Here is a 17,245-nt window from a genome sequence, read left to right as displayed (position 1 = left end):
TTCTATGAATCTCTGACTCACTTTCCTGGTAGCTGGTCTGAGCAGTGGGGATGGTTAGGGTAGAGCTCCCTAGGGCACAGCTCTGTGGCACTTCATCAAACACCGTGGGCGTCTTTGGAGAGCCCAGTGCGGCTCCACATTGTCAGCTCCTCCTCCTTTGGTACCCAACGTGACGCGGCCCACGTAAACCGGGCCATAATATAAACTGTTGCTGCTGCAGCAGCCAGGGTACCTTTTGCTCAGCTCCACTGTCTTTCTAGGCCTCTCCAGTCTTTCCTGGACCAGAGGACTGCTCACCATGAAGCTGCTCACCCACATCCTCTTCCTGGCCCTGGCTCTGGCATGGGCTCAGTGGTAAGTATCTTTGCACTTAACCTGGAGTGACAACACCAACAATTGCATCTACAACCCTAAATATGAAGCAGCTTATATTCCGAAAAATGAATAGAAGATCTGAAATGAGAATATTTTTCCTTTTCTGTTCTGTTCAAACAGTGATGAACATACATCAGGTGAGTTGATGGAAAGCATTTCTATTTATTTTGGGATCACTAGTTTTTGTCATTAGTGAGATATTCCTCATGATGAATGTTAACACGTTATTTCAAAATGTTATTTTTAATTTCACATAACCATGATATTCTGCAGCTGTCCTTGACCGTTGTCAAGGCCTTGAGATGGATGCTGTTGCAGTAAACGAAGAATATATACCTTACTTTTTCAAGGGTAAGTCCCTACATCATGAAGAACCATGGGTAGGGTTCATCATATGATCTTACTATAGTGGGAAGTTGCTTGTCCTCAAAATTAAACATCGGTCAAGTAATTGCAAAGCGCTGCATTCTGTAAAATCACACCATGTTCTGAAATTTCAACGCTCAAGTTGTGGAAAAAAATTTTTTTGTTCCATCTAATGGGTGTGTCCTGTACCAGGTGACCATCTGTTCAAGGGCTTCCATGGCAAAGCAGAGCTATCTAATGAGTCTTTCGCTGAGTTGGATGACCATCACCACCTGGGCCATGTAGATGCTGCTTTCCGCATGCACTACGAGAACAGCAGCGACCACGACCACATGTTCTTTTTCTTGGTATTTTCTAGTCTTTGACTCTTCTGATCTTCCTCAATACTAGGATAGACAATTAACTAGTTGGATTACTGCAATAATTGTCTGTATGTAACTACACTATTTGGTTGTTTTGCAAATTTAAAGACTGATCTCATCATAGTGCACTCAACATTTTTAGTTAGGCAACAGAGGTTCATAACCTAGAGTCAACCACCTTGCTGGAAAGGAAATCACTGCAGTAACTGTTATCTAAGTTATCTCACTCAAAATGAAGAAAATCAAGTTCAAGTTCTGAAAAGAGATTGAGAGGGAAATTATTGATAGATTAAGATTAATACATTTATGTGGCTCAGACAGTACAGTCGTTGTCTACCAATCAGAAGGTTGGTGGTTCAGTTCCTGGCACCTGCATACTGAACCCCAAATTGCTCCTGGTGGCCGTTCCATCGGTGTGTGAGTGCATATGAATGATTATTGCTCCTGATGAGCAGAAGGTGCCTTGCATGGTAGACTCTGCCACCAGTGTATGAATGGGTGAATGCTGACTTCTGTTGTAAATGGTCATCCTTTGATACAGGACAACAAGGTGTTCAGCTATTACCAACACAAGCTTGAAGATGGCTACCCCAAGGATATCTCTGAAGTCTTCCCTGGAATCCCTGACCACCTGGATGCTGCTGTGGAGTGTCCCAAGCCAGAGTGTGATGACGACTCTGTCATCTTCTTCAAGGGTCAGTGTACATTCTTATCTACCTCAATGCACGCTGTTTTGCCAGAAATGTTTTGTAGATTACATAAATTCACCAGGCATGAGGATGAGGACATAATGACATTTTTGGATAAACTTTTCCTTTAAACCTGGAACCATTACACTGTTACATTTGCCAAGCAGTTTTTTTTTTTTTATTATCCTTATTGGGTTTTTCCAGCTGGATATTTTAATAAAAAGGTTAAGCCACAGAGTAAGTATACAATGTTTGGAATTAGCCCTGTTTGTTATGTCTTCATATTGCAAGATTGGGCATTTTTAAACATTTTTGCTGTTTTGTCATCAACAACAGGACTTCAATGTCAAAATCACTGTGTGTATTTGAAGCACACCCAGACAGAAAAAAACAGTGCACCAAAAAAACCCATTTTGGACATTTTTTGTTCTTAAAAACAAATTTAGAGCACTGAGCAGAAGAAGTTTTTGCTCTCTGCATTCTTCCTAGTTTCCATTGTTTCCATATTTCAAATGCACACTTAATTTACTGTATACTGCTTATGCTTTTGATTTGTGTAATTGTGGAGAAAAGACCACTTTGACCTCATCTTTACACTGCATTGAAGGGAACTACTTTCAGCTTTAATTTGAAGGTGTTATATTCACATATAATGAGTAGTGTAGGAACTGTCCCTCTTTTTATACAGCACATAGCCTACAGCAATACCCCATATGTAAAAGGGGCTATAGTCCTTCCAGTTGCCCAATGTGCAAGAAAATTTGACCTCTAGGGTCCCCTTAGTGGCCCTGGCAGGTCTGGAAGGGAGGATGCGGTCTCATTTGTTTAAAAGTAGTGCCATTTCACAGTATCTTAAGGTATCTGAAGAATAACTTAAAAATATATCTTTGACATACTTCCTCTGTAGGAGACGACATCTACCACTTTAATGTCAAAACCAAGGCAGTGGATGAGAAAGAGTTCAAGTCCATGCCAAACTGCACATCTGCTTTCCGCTTTATGGAGCACTATTACTGCTTCCATGGACATATGTTCTCCAAGTTTGACCCAAAGACTGGCGAGGTGCATGGCAAATACCCCAAAGAGGCACGCGACTACTTCATGAGATGCTCTAAGTTCAGTGAGTGAAAACATCAATGTCATTAATGTATCAAATTGTTGTGATATTTTAGGATAATCACTGTAAACTCATCAAACTATGAGTTATTATATATATATGTATATCAGCTTTGTCTATGCTCTGCATGGCTCCCTCCCCCCAACTACAAACCAAAACTCATTCCGTCAAAACTGTTATTTCTTGAAAACTTGTATCTTAATGTATGTCATATATTTAACACTGTGATCCTAACCTCTCACTGAAGTTATATAAACAAGTGATAGAGGGGAGGAGTGGCTGTTACAGAGACACCTTTCAACCTATCACAAGACACTGTGCCATCAAAATGATTTTGAAGCTGTTATTTTGAGGTGAAAAAGTTAAAAAAAAAAAAACACATAATGTTTCAGTAACATGAGCATTATACTTGTTTGCTGTTCAGGTGAAGAGAGCGACCACGTAGAGAGAGAGCGCTGCAGTCGTGTTCACCTGGATGCCATCACATCTGACAATGCTGGGAACATGTATGCCTTCAGAGGTGAGTTAACAAGCATTTAACTAACAAATAGTTCCATTTTTTTAATTTCCTATAAAAAGAAATGTATATAATGTATTGATAATTACTGCGCTTCTGTCATGCTGTTAGGCAGATTTTTGAAAAGAGCCATGCTAGCTATTTCCCAGTGCTTCCAGTCTTTAATGTATGCCAAGCTAAGCTAACTTGCCTTGTCTTGCAGGCCACCATTTCCTCCGTAAAGATTGGGACAATGACACACTGAAGGCAGACACCATCGAAAATGCTTTCAAGGAGCTGCACAGTGAGGTGGACGCTGTTTTTACTTACCAGGATCACCTTTACATGATCAAGGTACACTACACACTACAGCAAGCGCACACATTGCATTATCCTGTCATCACCTTTTCCTCAAGGTAAAACCACACACCATTTATTATTTCTTCCCTTTCAGGATGACCATCTGTTTCTTTACAAAGTTGGTGAGACCCACACCCACTTGGACGGTTACCCCAAGCCTGTGAAGGAGGAGCTGGGCATCGAGGGTCCCATTGATGCTGCATTCGTTTGCGAGGGTCATCACATTGCTCACATTATCAAAGGTTAAGACACAGACAGCAGATAAAATAATAGGTTAAGCTGCAGACAATACTTGAAAAAACAACAGGATCATTTTGCAGACACTAGCCTGTGCATCTGCAAGCACTGAAACTAGAAATTATGTAAATAGATGTAAGAATATGTCCAGATGCACATATCTAAATATCAGCCTGTGGAAACATTAGTTATATTATAATTTCAACCAGAATTAGCCCAGTTTTGACCAAGACTACTACTACAGTACCCACTCACATCTCTTCCTCCCTGCTGCCCTCCAGGTAACAATATCTTTGATGTGGAATTGAAGGCCAGCCCTCGTGTTGCAGGCAACGAGCGTAATATTCACCTCTTTGAGAACGTCGATGCTGCCATGTGCAGTGTTGAAGGAATAAAGGTGATCAAAGGCAACCACTTCTACCACTTCGAGAACATCATCTCGTTTGTTGCTAGCAGGCGCCTGCCTGAGCAGCATAGGGTATCCTTGGGGCTGTTTGGCTGTGATCACTAAGATGCTTGCTTGACAGAACTGAATGGATTATGCAGAACATCACGTACAACACGAAGGAACATGGAAAAACAACAGCACCACCACCTAAATCTTACCTCAAAATAACCTTATGTCTGTTTTTGGAAGGGTTCTTTCGTTTTCATAATTATGCTTAGTGATCCTCTCTAAAGCGGTGTGTTACCAAGAAGTTAAAGGGTATTACAAGTCTATCTGTGATTCATTTTGTACAGCGTTGTTGTAAATAAAGTGGAGAGGCAACACACAATGCAAAGAGTCTATTTTGTCTGTCAAGGGGGGACACTAAGAAGATTATTTAGTGATGTTTCATGTTATATGTTTGTAATGTCCTACTAATTTCTTAGGAAATGCCCTAGACAGAACCGTGTAGTTTGTTTTTAATCATATGACAATTACAGTCTTATTTTGACAGTTATTTTAGTTAATCGGCCAATTTGTAAGAATTCCCAACTTGTCAACTACTGATGTTTGGGGTGGCAGCTGACCCGCCCTACAATCCCAAAGCGTCAGTATTTGATGAGTTGGGAATGAGACTCAAAAATCAACTTTCTTACAAATTGGACCTTTAAGAATGGATTAGAGGGTAAACCACATAGTGGCTAACAGGAGACAGGGCATTGCAGACAACATGCAAAACAGATACAGATGCTCACAACTATAGGAGAACCTCATGAACCCATCAAACTACTATATAAAAACAAAAAAAAAGAAACAGGACCAATTAAACGGGGGATAATACAACCTTAAAGTGGCTACAATCAGTATATTCTTAAAATAATAATGTTACGAAAATGTGAATACAATGTCATTGTTGTCAAAGGTTCATACTAGTACTGATGAGTGTACAAGAATTTTCACCCAAATTTGCAGCTCGCTTCGACTTTTCAACGCTTTAAAGCAAAGTTCAATCTCACCGCTACCATTAGCATAATTCTTTGGCCACATCAGGCATCTGTTTTCAGCAAAAAAAAAGCTTGAATTAAAACTTTCTGTGTGAAAGAGGTCATATTATGCTTTTTGGGTTTTTGCCTTTCCTTTATTGTGTTATGTAGCACGCCAAAGGGAGTTACTCTGAAACGCCTGGTTTGGAGTGGAACCTTTACTTCCGTAACTTATGTGCGTCACTTTGTAACAGGCGTTTTATAAATGAAACTCCAGTCAGTCAGCAGACATACAGTTGCTACTGCTGTGGCAGCGTTATTTTAGATCACACTATCTTGCTAAGATTTTTCAAATAAACCTATGTAATAAAACCCAACAAATAACAGCACTTTTAAATTTTTTTTAGGACTGATTATTTTTTTTTTTTTACAGTATTCAACCAAATCAAAAGGTAATTTCATTGTTTTTATATGTGTAAATATCCTTAATTAAACATTAAATGGCCACAAATAAAGAAGATCTTATGTACTTAGTAAAAAACTGTATTCTAATTTGTTTTTCTTTTTATAGTGTACCCAAACAGTACCAAATGACAGACACAGTTACCAACTAGCTGGTGAACACATGGAGCATGTAACAGCAAAAGAGCCCGATATCTCTCTCAGGAGTTGGTGGAGACCAAAAACAGAGCTAAAAGAGGGTGAATATTGGACTTATTCATATTTTTTATATTATATTAATCACTGCTGGCTGTGTAAATAAGCAACTGTTTGCCAAAGAGTTAATCATATGATCTTATAACATGTTTCTGCTGCACCCAAGTGACCAAAAAATCTGTAATTGCAGGTCTGAATTTTAACAATAGGATCAAAAATATGAAGAAACAGTAAAACAATACCTTAAAAATTACGTTGAAAAATGCCACCAATATTACAGAAATTCATATGTTTATCTGTGAGTTCTGTTGATTTTATTAGCTGTTGTTAATTTTCAGAAGAATTAACCTTAAAATGAAAGCAACTTTCAACAAAACATTTATTTCTTCTTGATTTATTATTGGAATTTTCCTGCTAGCAAATTAAAAAAAACTGCTATTGTTCCGCTGACTAAAACACCCTGTAGATTAAGTTACCAATACTTGCAAGTAATTATGTGGTCATTGTATTGATTGAACAGTTTCACTCATCACCCATCCATTACCTGTTACCACTTATCCTGTGCAGGGTTGCTGGGGGCTGGAGCCTATCCCAACTGATATTGAGCAAGCAGTGGGATACACCCTGAACAGGTCAACAGTTCATCACAGGGCTGACATAGAGACAACATGACTGATCATTACCTAGATTATTACCCTCTATCCTGCTTCAGGCACCTTTTTACGATGCCAGATTAAACACAAATTCTGGCTTTTCACCAGCAGAGGGCACAAGAGTTCCATTATAGGAACCAGCTTGACATGTCGCGACAGTGAAACCTATTGCTTCAGCCTGTCTGTATGCACGTCTCTGTCTTGTTTCTCTCTAGCAGAGCAGCACAGATAAATCAGTGCAGGTGTGATATCATTTTATTCCTCTCAGAAACACACTGAGACTGAGATTTCAGTTAACCACAGGGAACTTTGGTTTAAGACCGAAAAAGATGCAACTTCTTCTTCATGTGAGCCCCCACATAGACCCATTTGTTGGCAGAAACCTTTTAGTTTTCTATCTGGTGAAAAGTCTCTGCAAAACCATGCTGTTGGACCACACAATGCTCTAACCAACAATATGAAATTACACTTTAGATAAAGATTAAAAAGATACCAAATATGTCAGGATTTTTCAAAATAAGAAGATTCAAATTGCAAGTAAAAATTCAAGTCATTTAAATCTCTGAATATCTACCATTAAAACAAAAACATTAAACATTTTCCTTTCACACCTATGTCAATACTGAACAAGTTTCGTTTCAGTCTTCTTCAGTTCTGTCTTAAATTAAAATTTTAAGCTGTGTGGCTATGCAAAGCCTGGCTGCTGTTGTCTTAATATTGCGTTGTTCCAGGATTTTTTCAGGTAAAAAGTTGATTTGATTTCAAACTGTTTGCTTTCAACGGAAGTCTTAAACAAAGTCAGTTCTGAAATGAATGAATGAATGAATGAATGAATGAATGACTGGCTTAGGTGACATCATTTGCAACCAAAAAAACAAACGAAACTTTTCAGTAAAGCCAACCCTAATAAACAGAAGACTTTGATCATTAACAACACAGGCAGTGATTTCCGTCCTCAGTGTCCTGCTGTGCATTGTGAAGCTCTAAACTGAGGCAATAGGGTGATGTCAGCTTCATGACCAGGGCTGAAGTCTCTGATAACAGCACGCTTCATTGGCTCACACAATCCCTTACTTCACCCAACTGACTGCTAGGCTGACAATGGCGGGAGAAACACTGAGGCCCTTCACCAGTGCTAGTATGAATCCACAATCAACTGCAGAGGCTGCCAGCCCAACAACACACACATAAAATCTGGGTAAAGTATCTAATGAGAAGAGCATGTTTTGAGATAGAAAGTCCAGTAGGTTGGTTTAATGTTAATTAACAGTTGTTATTCTACAAATAGACCCCATTTACACAATTCATTCAAAATGATTATAAATTTGAATCAACTGCATTCTAAAAAACTGTTTAAATTCATTTCAAATATGTGTACCTAATAAACTGGTAATTGAGTACAAAATGGAGAGTTGATTTTGGAATGATTTGTTTTCATGACAATGTTTTGTTTTGTTTTGTTTACATAGATTTCTGTCATATCTGCAAAATAAAACATGAATCAATGGCCTGTTCAACCAAAATTGTGGTGAATTATGGTCCAATATAGAATAAAATAGATGTAGGGGAGACTGTGGATGGTTGTAACAAAGGGATAGTTGTAACACTCTCAATTTGACCAATCAGAAACGAGCTGTGGTGATGTCATCAATACAGTCCATGCCCACTTACAAATTGAGCTCACTGGTGAAGCCTCATGTCTCTGAGTTGAAAACTGTCTGTTCTGGAGCCAAAAAACAATTTTTCAGGTAAGAAAGTAAAAATTTCCATCACAAATACTTTTTGCATAGTGTCCATTGTGTTGTAGATACAGTTGTTTCACTTACATAAGCTCAAGTAGTAGTTTCTCTAGTTTAATTTGATGTGTTGCATTAGTGCTAGCTTTGAAGCTAAATGCTAAAAATGGTTAGCTTTTTAATGGCTGCCTGGCATGGGGAGGGTTGTAACTGTTCTTAAAAAGTGTTACAACCTTCCCCTTATGTTGACATTTTGTACTATTCCCTTTTTACAGCATGCCTAGGCAGTGGAAGCGTAAAACAGACAGGGGTGTCCCTGCAGAAGTTCTCCAGAAGGCAGCAGCTGAAGTCATCCAGGGAACATCTGTGAGACGAGTCACCAAGGCCCACAACATCTGCCATGTTACCTTATACAAATATTGTAAAGCTGCAGAGAAGCTAAGAGAAGAGGGTAACATTGAGAAACCCCATGTAGGCTACCGTAGTAGCCAGAAGGTCTTCAGTGAGGAACAGGAGGAACTTGTGGCTGAGTACTTAAAGGAAGCAGCTGACCTGTACTATGGCTTAAACCCTCGAGAGGTAACAAGATGTTTAAGTGCTTACACTTTGCAATATGATACACAAAAGAGCAACAGTAATAAATAATAGCAAATGAATAGTTGATAACGTGTTTTCTGATGTTTGTCTTAGGTCAGGAAGTTTCCCTACCAGTTGGCAGTTCAATACAACTGTTTATTTTATGTTATATATTTTTATTTATTTTATTGTATTTATTTTTTATTGTATTTAACTTATACTTTTTATTTATTTTTTTATCATTATTTTTGTATTCTGACAAGTTTATGGTTCCTTCTTTATCATTCATTAAAGTGCTTGCATACATTTTAAGTGTGGATCTTTTTTTAAGTATAATAATTTAATTGTTACATCCATCCTCAAGTAGTGTTACAATTCACCCCGGTACTGGGGTAGGTTGTAACAACATACCTCTTTGTATTTGACATTAATTTACATAATCTGTGATGGTGTAGTAGAAGTCCAAGTGTATGTCATTTACAGCAGACAAATATGGGTACCACATGTTAAAATTTGAGATCTCTAGCACAAACAACCACTGAGTTACACTTGCTCAAACAAAAAGTGTTACTATCATCCCCGGTCTCCTCTACTTAAATGGTACTTACTTTTAAAAGAGGTGGTGATAAGGACTGATATTTATTACAGAGGGAACCCTATTGGATTCACACGTTACAAACCTCCTAAGGGTCTAAACGAAGAACTTATGTTGAATTGTTTTTTATAATCTATTGAAATTCACAGTTTCTTATGATTCCATGATTATATTCTGTTTTGGACTTGTTATCGTTCACTACATTTTTCTGTGCTGACATGTATGAACTTTTGGATAGGTTCATGGGGTTTTCTAGGAGATCTTTACATAGATATGCGTTTTTGATACTCTCCAAAGGGCTAGACCTGCATTACGGGCTCTTTTAGCTCTTATTCCTATTTTCTCATGTTATTTGTCCCTGTTAGATTTGGATTATTCATTATGTTTGAGTATCCATATTTTTCTGATATATTTTTTTCTTGTATATTTTTCTGACATTTTACGACATTATTCTATGCTTAAAGAATCGTGTTCATACGGTCATTTAGTAACTAAATTAATTCTAAATATTTTTGTAGAAAAAATATTTTGCTGTTGATTCCTGCCATTTCTGTGTACCTGTCATATATTTTCAATCCAAGAATAAAAAAAATGTACTACATTTGCAGCTAGCTAAGCAGCCCCATTTAGTGGAAACAATGAAATCTGTGGTACTCTTGCAAAAGTACTTTCTCAGCAGTTGTGCATTTCCTCATACGCCAGTATGGTGGTTTCTGACCTTTAGCTCTCCAGCTAAAAACCTCTGAGAAAACACGATCTAGTCATTGTCCGTTTTTGAGATCTTCTTCAGGGAGTTGAAGCACAAAGGTGGAAGAGATGGCTGGTGTAGCACACTGGACTGCAGTTTGGACCAGGAGGCTTTGAGTTGGTCTGGATACAGGGAACTGGCTTTGGATCAGTTTCACAGGAACTGTGGTGATGTATAGAACTAACAGAGCATGATGGACTTACAGGACTTGAGGGTCTGTTGTCAGGGTGTGGAGCAATGTAGGAGGTGCTCTGCTCAGTTGGTGTGGTGTCAGCAGTGCAACGTGACATTGTGTAACAGGTAGGGCATGACGGAGACGACCCAAGGACTTGTTTTCCAGCATTTATTTTCTGCAGAAAACAGTAATGCACATTAATGGCCTTCTGGTCTTTTTCTGCACCTCTGTTCCCTCAGTAATGCAAGGCGGCACTGTGTAGCCTCAAAATACATACAAATACATTAATTTAACATTACAGTATATACTCAACTCAGTGTGCACATTACTAGCCAAGAGCTATTTAAATTGACAGGAAAACATTTAACCTTAAACAACAAATCTCCTCAAAACCATAACACGATATACAAAAGGGTGAACAGTGACCCCTGGTGGGCAGATTAAAATGGTGCGTGGATGAGAGCGACTAAACAGAGACAACGAAAATTATAACATGTAGCAAAGAAAAGCGCATACCTGCAGAAAACATTAATGCACATTAATTGCCTTCTGGTCTTTTTCTGCACCTCTGTTCCTAAACAGGCAAAATAACAGAGTTTACACTAAGAAATGAATGCTACGGTCTCTGAAGCGGTGCTTTGTTTACAAGACACAGGGCGGTCTGCTGCGTTACAAATGGTGCCCAGAAAGTTAGATGAAAACATCTACAAAACATATATTAACGGTCAAAACAGCACAAAACAGCTGGGTAGTGTTAATGGTAAACATGATGCATTAAAGTTTACAACATAAACGGTTCAATTTCCAAAGAAAACAATAAAATAGCACAGCAGCATTTTTCCACACAACTTACCCTCAGCAATGCAAGGCAGCACTGTGAGGGTCAGTCGGGACTACGGAAGCTTAGAAGGTACAGAAAAGGTGACGTATGGCAAAGTAATTTCCGCAGGAAACGTTAATAAAAATAACGGTAAATTAAAATAACTCATTAAGATAAAATTCACACATACTCAACAATCATTAAACGATAAATAAAATTGACAAATACAAATTGGAAATTAAAACTGCAAGCAGTGATGAACGGGCCCTCGCAGTCGACGCGTGTCGGGGCGTGCTGCTGTCGGCATTAAAAAATGTACGCTGAAGTCCAAAGAACTCCCTGCAATATACATAAAGAACAATATATAATATATATATATTCCAAGTTTGGTGAGTTTTGGGGTATGTTCAGGCAGTGAAAAATGCGATCATTTGGGACAAAGAAAAAAAATAAAATAATCATTCAAAAAACAATAGGGTCCTTGCAGGTTCCCTGCTCGGGCCCTAATTAAAGCTGCAAGCAGTGATGAACGGGCCCTCGCCCCACGTATGTTGGGCTGTGGCGCTGTTGGAGGGTGTGCAGCCAGATGTGTGCTTGCCCGTTGTCTGTGGAAAGGTTCCTACCTAAATGGGATCCGTGTCACACAAAACACAACAGTAACATATTTAGTGACTTCTTGTGTCCAGTGGGTGGCGCTATAGATATGACACAGTATTGATGCAGAGACGTATGCAGGATGAGCCCCTCTACATGTGTGAGCAATTTGATGCAGATCGGCAATTGTATGTTGAAGTTATAAGGACTTCCTGCTTGATGGCGAAGGATCGAAATTGACCGCACTGCCACGCCCACCAGGTACAACGCAGGCTGTTGAAGGTATGAGGATGATACTGAGTGAATGTGAACTCTGTAGTGTTAAATCTGTAGAAAAAGATAGTTAAACTACAAGCCATAGAACTTGAGTCCGTATAGAATGGGAAAAGCCATAAGGGGGTCATCGAAATTGACCGCACTGCCACACCCACCAGGAATAACATAGGCAAAAGCTTTTCACAACTTTTCATCATCAAGGCATGAGGATGATACTTAGTGACTGGGAAGTCTGTGGCGTAAAATCTGTAGGCCAAGTTAAACAATGTACGAGGCATAGAAATGGGTTCCTACAGAATGGGAACAGCCATAAGGGGTCACCGCACTGCCATGCCCACCAGGTATATCGGAGGCGAAAGCTTATTATAACTTTTCATCATCAAGGTCTGACGATGACATTTAGTGAGTGTGAAGTCTGTGGCGTTAAATCTGTAGGACAAGTTAAATAAAGTACGAGGCATAGACATGAAAAAAATGAATGGGAAAACCCATAAGGGGGCGTTAGGGGGCGCTAAGAACAGAAGAGGAAGCAAGAGAAAATGCCGACATCAAGTGGCGCAGACATGACATTTAAATTTAAGTAATGGGTTCATACTCGGTTTTTACTCATTTGAACATCCAACGCCAGATATGTTAAACTTCAAGAGACTATAAAACCTCCGAAGTTTAACTTTCAGTTAAAATACGTGACGCTGGTACTGCTATGGTAAATATAGTTGTTATTCACCAATGTCCAACATGTTACTCTGGGGCTGTGTCCTTGAAGGATGCAGCCCCTGAATTTGGACACAGCCCCAGAGTAACATGTTGCTGGAAGCATCAGCTTTCGCCTATGCAACTATTACTCTAAGGGAGCCTATCTACAGATGTCTGGATTTATTTTTCCCGCCTAGGCCGCAGTCTTTCATCTCGCTGGACGAGCCAAAACTGCGCCGTGTTCACCAAACACGCTCCGGATCCAGAAAAGATGCTGCGCAACCAGCCTCTCTTTACCTGCCTGCAGAAGGAGGATAATTTCATTTTTCCTCAGAAAACGCCCGCTTTTGTCTGTTTTCTTATTGCCCGTCGACTAAGCTGTCTTAACAGCCAGCAGAACACTGCATCCGCCTTTAATCCACACCGAGGAAGCGAGCTGGATTAAGGAAGACACGACTACAAGTGAGGCTTATTTAGTGTCTGGGCAGATACTATAAGTTAGCGTGTATTGTATGCTTGTGAGCTACATTGTTTGTTCTTTGTGAGTTTTGTGGACCGCCGTGTCTCTCTTTTATTGCTGTTTGTTTTACGTTATAAAACACGTTGTTTGCTTTCCCTTTTCACTCATCACGAGCTGATTTGAGCCCCTCCACGCCGTGGAGCGGGAGTGTACACACACATTAGGGGTTACGCGCGCACACGTAATCTTATGAGCGACCTGTTGGAGACTTATGGTTGATGACCTCGCTATGACATAAAATACGTGTGTCTCGTGATATCTCCCTTTTTATGATTTCAGAGACGGACGCCTCGTGGTAGCACGTCCACCTTTTGTGGAACAATAGGTCACTTTCCCTACAAATTCATCTCGTGTGCAATCAAAGTGCACATGAGGCCAACGGCGGTGTAACCATTGCCGTTGTTCAAATCTCGCGCGTTCGTTCATCTGACTAGCTTTAGGTGACGTATTCACGTCCACCATTTTTGGAATTCTAGACATATGATTCAGCAAAATCTATTGTCCTTTTTGAATTCGTATCCACGCGTGACTTCTCCAAGTCACGTTTTGGCCATTTTTGTAGTCGAACGAAAGTGAGTTCCCCATTTCCGGTTCGGCCATTTTTGTAGTCTTTTCAACGGAACACTCCGTGACGTCACCCTCCATGGAGCGTGACCGCCATTTTGGCTCTCTGCCATCTTGTTTCTTTGACTACAACCGCCATCTTGGCTCCTCCTTTCTTTGTCTCTGATACACACACACACACACCGATGCTTGTTTGTTATTTGTGCATGAGTTCATCTTAGTTTAGTTTCATAGTTTAGCTACTTTGGTTGAATAATCAATTTGTGTTTATTGAAAGTATTATTGATTTAATCAAGTTGCTAACAATAATAAAGTCTATTATATTGTACAGAGCAGTTTTCTGTGATTATTTTGTGCATATGTTTTGTGGCATTTACTGGTTGTGAGTACAATAGGTCTGCATAATTTTTAATTTTCAAAATACATTATTTTTCTCATAGTGCATTACTGCAGCATTCCTTTTCCCACTGTGTCTGGAACGTTCCGTTTTGGCTGCAGAGTGAGACATCTCGCCTCGGTTTGATCTTTGGTGAAAGACATGCGTATTACTTAATGGGCAGGATGTAGCCAATCAGAGGCAGAGTAGGGCCGCTAATGTGATCCTGTATGTCAGCTGACTGACTGGAGTGTATATATTTTATAATAAATATATAAAAATATATATTTATATAACGCCTGTTACATAGTGACGCACAGAAGTTCAGAAGTAAAGGCTCGACTCCAAACCAGGCATTTCAGGCAGTGCAGGAGCAGTGTTTTCTGTAGGAGAGAGTAACTTCTTTTGGCATAGACTTAAAGATACACTGAAGTGTAGTTTAAAATGAAAATCAAAGTACACTGTTTTTAAGTATACTTAAACACACATAAGTACATGTGTATGTCTAAATGTGTATTTGCAATTTAGTATATTTTTTTAAATTACACTTGTGTCCCATTTGCAATACACTTAATACACTGAAATACCAGTCACAGTATTGTAGTATATTTATTTTCAGTACATTGAAGTTGAACTTAAAGCTGGGGTTGGCAATTCTGTTCAGAAGCATTTTTCATTATATTTGTATAAAATCTCTTAACATCCAGACAGCAATCAAAACATAAAATGCTTTGGGGAAAAAAAGGAAAAAAATCCATGGTCTCCGGCAGCGACAGGGCTGTAATAACTCCATCCAATCAAGAAGTTGGAGAGCTCAAGAGGTGAAAGGAGAGTCAGCATTGGAATTGCTCTTCTCAACGATGGAGACAACTGATGGAGTCGAAGGCCTGAAAACGGACGCCATGGTAGCTGTGTCTCTGTTGGACAGGTAATGAGCTGCTTTGTTTTGGTTGGGGGAAATGTATTATTACTCTGCATTATGTAGTCAACGTAGCTAACGTTAGCTCCTTATGTTGCTGTCGTATTAGCCCAACACTAATATCGTTGGCATCGTCAGCTTGTAGCTAACGTTAGCTGTATGAAACATATTTACATGTAATCTGACTTTTTACACGCAGGCCAACGTTTACATGTACAGCAGTGTTCACACATGCATTGCTACCCTGGGCTGTTTGGACATTAGCCAGAGCTGTATGTGAGAGGCGGACTATTTCTTGTGTGCTACACGTGTGAAAGGCCAAGTCCACTGTTCAGAGGTCATGAAAAGATTGCATATATCTGTGAATATAGTTTGCATTATATTTGTAAGCAGATGTTGTTAGATGATATTTATGTGACGTTCATTCATATAGACTTTGAACTGGATGTTTTACAAATGTGCTGATGTTGCCTATTTCTGTGTTCCATAGTTATGAAAGGCACACATCAACTTCCACGCCTTCTAAGTGTCAATTCAAGGCAGAACCATGCCCTGCTGTTTCCACTATTTCTGCAGTCTCTCTCTCTGACAGGTGAGTGTAACTTGATGCTGGTAGCAACATGGATCAGACCACTGTTATTCATGTAATATGTGTCTTTGATGGATACATTTCATAGATACATGTGTACTTCTTTCATATCAAGTTGGTTTGCTCTATGTGCATGAATGTGTTCCTTAGCAGGGATACAATACAAAAAGCAGTGGCATCATTTCATTAGCTTCACCAGGAAAATGCTTCAAGTACTGGTCCTAACATTAACATGTTAGCCTACCGCTTGAGCTATTACATATTAGTAAGACATTTTTTAAGAAAGCATTTCAATTCATGATCTGACTGTCAGCTGACCACAGTAGAATGTGGGAACACTGACCATAATTGCTGCACACAATGCACCTACCAACCGCTTCAAAATAATCACTTACCACCCATCACATAAGTTCCCAGGAGTCTAACCCCAGACTTCTATTTTAGAATTAATGAAATTTTTATGCTCCATAAACACATTCAAATATAACTGTATTTCCTGAATACACATTGAAATGTAACTTTATGTCCTGTAAATATATTTAGTTCTCCATCCTTTCTGTAATTATTATATTTTTTGCAGAAATTATGACTTTTCAGTCAGTTGGACAGGTAAAGTTGTAAAGTAATCTGAAAGTTTCACTAAGCAAGAACTCCCTTATCTTATGCCAGGTACTCCAAGGTGTTCAACAAAAAATCCAGAAAGTAGAGCTTGTACACGATACTGTCAAAATGCATAGTAAAAAATTTGCTAACCCAACCAAAAAGAAGAATTGGTAAATATGAAATGGCTGTGAATGGTGGAATTCTGATGTAAAAGAGACTATTTGTGGTTGATGTCAGGAATATTTGTCACTGCATAAAATGCATCCAAAATCGTGCTGTTATAATAAATTGAAAGTAATTTCAAGGTCCTCAAAGCTATATTTACTGTTAGATAAGTAATTGTACTATTCTTTCTACAGGACAATCACTGCCGATGTCCTTCCTGTATATAGTTGTTTCTGCTAATTGTACTGTATATTGTCAAAACGATAAAAGGTATACTATTTATTTAGTTATTATTTACGTGTGTTCCAAAAAAAATCAATAAACAGGAACTAATTCAGTTATTATTATTATTATTATTATTATTATTATTAGTGCATCATGTAAAGTGTAAGAACTGTGATGGTTTGGTGTTTATGCTGGAAGTGTAAAGAAAAGGCATTTATCATTTTCAAGACTTTATTCAAACAGTTTAGAGATAATGCAAAACAAGGAGTAAATACAGAACAACAAATAAATAGGTGTCAGGCAGAGTTCAGCACTTGATGTGATTGCTCCAAACGTAGTCCTTGAA

The 17,245-nt window shown here is 38.9% G+C and overlaps 1 protein-coding gene across 1 annotated transcript; it reads left to right on the top strand.

The window, feature by feature from the left end:
* Window positions 1-228: 228 nt before the first annotated feature.
* hpxa (hemopexin a) lies at window positions 229-4,778 on the top strand. The gene is made up of 10 exons (XM_073473657.1): window positions 229-354; window positions 496-512; window positions 649-726; window positions 934-1,088; window positions 1,645-1,798; window positions 2,700-2,912; window positions 3,334-3,429; window positions 3,629-3,759; window positions 3,860-4,007; window positions 4,284-4,778. Exons 1-10 carry the CDS (start codon window positions 299-301, stop codon window positions 4,511-4,513), a joined length of 1,278 nt encoding a protein of 425 aa, XP_073329758.1. The 5' UTR covers window positions 229-298; the 3' UTR covers window positions 4,514-4,778.
* The last annotated feature ends 12,467 nt before the right edge of the window (window positions 4,779-17,245 follow it).

The sequence above is a fragment of the Pagrus major genome, chromosome 9 (genome assembly GCF_040436345.1).
Source record: "Pagrus major chromosome 9, Pma_NU_1.0".
Classification (NCBI taxonomy): Eukaryota; Metazoa; Chordata; class Actinopteri; order Spariformes; family Sparidae; genus Pagrus; species Pagrus major.
This window is presented reverse-complemented; position numbering and strand designations above follow the sequence as displayed.

Bases quoted from the DNA above. Each gene is read 5' to 3' on its own strand.
- hpxa (XM_073473657.1), top strand. From the start codon at position 299: ATGAAGCTGCTCACCCACATCCTCTTCCTGGCCCTGGCTCTGGCATGG. The intron at 1,799-2,699 runs GTCAGTGTACAT...CTTCCTCTGTAG, and splicing joins CTCTGTCATCTTCTTCAAGG to GAGACGACATCTACCACTTT. The intron at 3,430-3,628 runs GTGAGTTAACAA...CTTGTCTTGCAG, and splicing joins GAACATGTATGCCTTCAGAG to GCCACCATTTCCTCCGTAAA.